Consider the following 3,974-nt stretch of genomic DNA (forward strand, 5'->3'; position numbering starts at 1 on the left):
CGTGGTTTTAACAGGCATGGGTCAGACAATGGCAAACGGGTATATCGAAGGCAAGACAAGAGATAAATCCAGGTAGAAGGCAAATGTCCAAGCAGGGGCAAACAGAGTCAGAAACAGCAAGCAAAGGATTAATCCAAGAGACGTGGCGTGAATCAGAGACCAGGAAAACAGACAAGGCAAGACTAAGACTAGACTAAGAAAACTATGAAAACTTAAACAGGCTCGGTAAGGTAGCTATCCGCTAAACAAGGATACACGCAAAACAATACACGAGACGAAAACACGGAATGTCTCAGTAAGGCAGCTAACACTTGGGGAGTGAAAAATCTGTGTGGTGTGAGAGTCAATGTAATGGGAGAATAACCTCTAGTGGCAATCGGCCTGAAGCCCACGGACCGGATTCGTGACAATATGGTATTAATTTTTATTTTTAAATAAATTTTTGCAGGTCTTAAAAAGTCTTGATTTTTGATTTTAAAAATCCTGCAGACAGGTGTAGCTTTGCACACTGCCAGCATCTAAAATGATTTTGTTCAGCATTTTTGTGTTCATAACAGAGGGCTCTCTCAACTTATATTTTACAGTTTGTCAATTGATATAATTACAATATATGTGTTAATTGTTAATTATTTGTTAAATTATTTTGTAGGCTTTGCATACACATAACAAATCCCCCTCCCCCCCACAATCCCAATTTAACCCCTGGATATAGATATATAAAAATATGGGTCAAAGACAAGATGTCCCATTTTGTGCAAAAGAGGCATTTCCGAAAATTTGACGCTACAGCACAGCAGCTCTTCTTCTTGGTTTTCTCTGATGCACTAACTCTGCAGCAGCACTTCTTCTTAGTCGTCTCGTCTGATGCACTCACTCAACCAAATGTTCTAACCACAACCTCGCCCCTCCCCACCCCCCAACCATTCGAATTTCTGTAGGCGGGAATTATTTGTAATGATATTCTAATGAGCCGCTTTGTGATATCACAAAGCCCGGAAATCAAACGCTGTAGTCCAAACGAGCCGTTTGTTGTAGTTCTTGAAAAGGGATTTTTAAAAAACGAAATATCTCCCTTTGGAGTGGACTTTGAGATTAGGAACTTTCTAGATCTTTTTTTATAAAAAAGTGAAAAAGCATAATAGCTCTTCTTAGTCGTCTCGTCTGATGCACTCACTCAACCAAATGTTCTAACCACAACCTCGCCCCTCCCCACCCCCCAACCATTCGAATTTCTGTAGGCGGGAATTATTTGTAATGATATTCTAATGAGCCGCTTTGTGATATCACAAAGCCCGGAAATCAAACGCTGTAGTCCAAACGAGCCGTTTGTTGTAGTTCTTGAAAAGGGATTTTTAAAAAACGAAATATCTCCCTTTGGAGTGGACTTTGAGATTAGTAACTTTCTAGATCTTTTTTTATAAAAAAAGTGAAAAAGCATAATAGGACTCCTTTAACTAACAATGAGCAATGCATTTATTACAGTATTTGTTCATCTTTTTTAACATTGGTTAATAAAAATACAAATGTTCATTGTTAGTTCATGTTAGCTCAGGTCCATCGAATAACATTAACTGCTAATATTATTAACAGCTTTTGATTTTAAAAATGAAAGTAAGATTAACATTTCCTTAGATTAACGAAATATTTATTTATAATTAATAATTAGGTATATCTCACTGTTAGTTCATGTTAACTAATGTACAGTAGTTTCCTAATGTTTACAAATTAAAACTTGCAAAGTGTTATAATATTAGTACAAAATGCTATAGTACTTGTCATATTTTAGTTGTTGATACTGTAACCATTTTCCACCCTCCCTTTGACCCACTGTATTAATCTTTCTGGTATATACCTTGTAGATACCTTCAAATAAAATTCAAAGCCTGCTTCACATTGTGATATGTTTACAAAGTTACAATGTAATTCAAAAGCTTATTATATGACCCCTTAAGACAAATGACTATTTATATGTGATTAAATCCTCTGTGTTTTCTCATAGGGGGAAGCATATTGCAGTAAAGGGCAATACATTCTGTTCCCTGCTCCTTTAGACACCATTAACATTCATGTGAGAGAAGGGAGCATCATCCCGCAGCAGGTGGAGTAAAGACTAGATCTAGCGATATTTGTTCATTTATTTTATGTTGTGTAGCAAGTGAATTTGGCCGTTTCCTATTTGTTTCTCAGCTTCCTGCATTGACGACTACAGCATCTCGCAGGAATCCTTTCACCCTAATCGTGGCACTGTCTGTGGGAAATTGGGCTAAAGGGGAGCTCTTCTGGGATGATGGGGAAAGTCTGGACACTTTTGAGCATGGACATTATTCATATGTTCTGTTCTTTGCTCAAGAGGTACAAAATAGGGTGAATTTTGGCTTCATGTTGACTTGAATGGTTTGGATGAGGGTTTTTTTCTATTGAACATCTGCTTCCTATTGTTATACTGTGTTGGAGCAATCCAAAGTGAATTGCTTCATCAGGCATTAAAATGGAAAAACAGCAAGCGTTGTGTTTACCAGACCTTTGACGGGCAGATCAATGCACTTTTTATGAATATTTGCTGAAAATATACTCACCCTCAGGCCATCCAATATGTAGATGAGTTTGTTTCTTCATCAGAACAGATTTGGAGAAATGTAGCATTACATCACTTGCTCATCAATGGATCCTCTGCAGTGAATGGGTGCCGTCAGAATGAGAGTCCAAACAGCTGATTAAAACATCACAATAATCCACACCACTCCAATCCAACAACTGATGTCTTGTGAAGAAACATTTTTTTAACTTCAATCCATTGCTTCTGGCTAAAATATGAATCATATCCATACTGTTGCTTTCTCCTTTGAAAAAGTCATTTTGTCTGAATCAGGAGTGAATTTTTTGCAAGCAAAAACTGGAGGATACACCACAATGGATTATAGACTAGTATTTTGACCAGAAGTGAGGATTTAAAGTTAAAACGCCTTTCTCCAGATCTGTTCTGATGAAGAAACAAACTCGTCTTGGATGGCCGGATGGTGAGGAACTTTTTCAACAATTTTTTTCATTTTTGGGTGAACTATTCCTTCAACTAGAACATCATTTGAAACCCTTTAAACAAATGGACTATTTGAGAATTCTCAAAAGTTATGGTCAATATGTGCATTAATTTGAAATGTATTCTATTGTTTGTTTGATCTTTCATATTTCCCTGCAGTCTTATGTGGTCAGTAAGCCAGTCAAATTAAATGGATCTCTCGATGGTTTGGTCCTCGGGGAAGTACGTGTTTTTGGGGTTCAGGCTTCACCTACAGCCGTGTGGGCCAATGGCCAAAAGGTTCATGACTTCTCTTACAGCCCAGACACCAAGGTATGCAACAAGTGCTTGTGTTTCATATTGATCTTTAAAATGTGTTGATCTTAAAAAGCTGTCATGAAGTAGTGAATTTGTGTGTGTGTGTGTGTGTTGCAGGTTCTGACAGTGTCCGGTCTGGACTCACCCATGACAGCCATGATCACAGTACAGTGGAGCTGATGAGAAAACTCTGCTGTGATACTGCTGTGTATATGTTCCTTGCTAATGCAATTGCACATATAAAGTTTTAGTTATGATTAACAGTATGTTTCTACTGTACATTGCCATTTAAATATCGTTTTTGCTGTCAAATAAATCTTTATTTGTATTATATGTTCTTAATGTTTTATTGTTGTGTGACCATGATAGAAGAATCAGAATAATCAGTATTTCACATAACCCATAAGTTTTTCCTTTATATTTTACATTTAGTCATTTAGCAAACGCTTTTATCCAAAGCGACTTACAAATGATGACAATAGAAGCAATCAAAACCAACAAAAGAGCAATTATATGCAAGTGCTATAATAAGTCTCAGTTAGCCTAACGCAGTACACGTAGCAAGGTTTTATTTTACATGTCAGAGAAATAATAAGAAGAAGAAGATTGGTCTTCTTCTGCTTATAAGATTAGATTATAC

The 3,974-nt window shown here is 36.9% G+C and overlaps 1 protein-coding gene across 1 annotated transcript in view; it reads left to right on the forward strand.

Annotated features, from left to right (window-relative positions):
• gaa (alpha glucosidase) overlaps positions 1–3,612 on the forward strand; it is a 15,268-nt gene extending 11,656 nt beyond the window's left edge. Inside the window, exons 15-18 of the mRNA XM_016242973.1 lie at positions 2,000–2,098; positions 2,188–2,352; positions 3,197–3,349; positions 3,452–3,612. Of these exons, the coding sequence (XP_016098459.1) occupies positions 2,000–2,098; positions 2,188–2,352; positions 3,197–3,349; positions 3,452–3,514 (480 nt within the window). The 3' untranslated portion in view covers positions 3,515–3,612. The remainder of the gene's footprint in view (positions 1–1,999; positions 2,099–2,187; positions 2,353–3,196; positions 3,350–3,451) is intronic.
• Positions 3,613–3,974: the final 362 nt, after the last annotated feature.

This window comes from Sinocyclocheilus grahami, unplaced genomic scaffold, assembly GCF_001515645.1.
Source record: "Sinocyclocheilus grahami isolate Dianchi unplaced genomic scaffold, SAMN03320097.WGS_v1.1 scaffold679.1, whole genome shotgun sequence".
NCBI classification, from domain to species: Eukaryota; Metazoa; Chordata; class Actinopteri; order Cypriniformes; family Cyprinidae; genus Sinocyclocheilus; species Sinocyclocheilus grahami.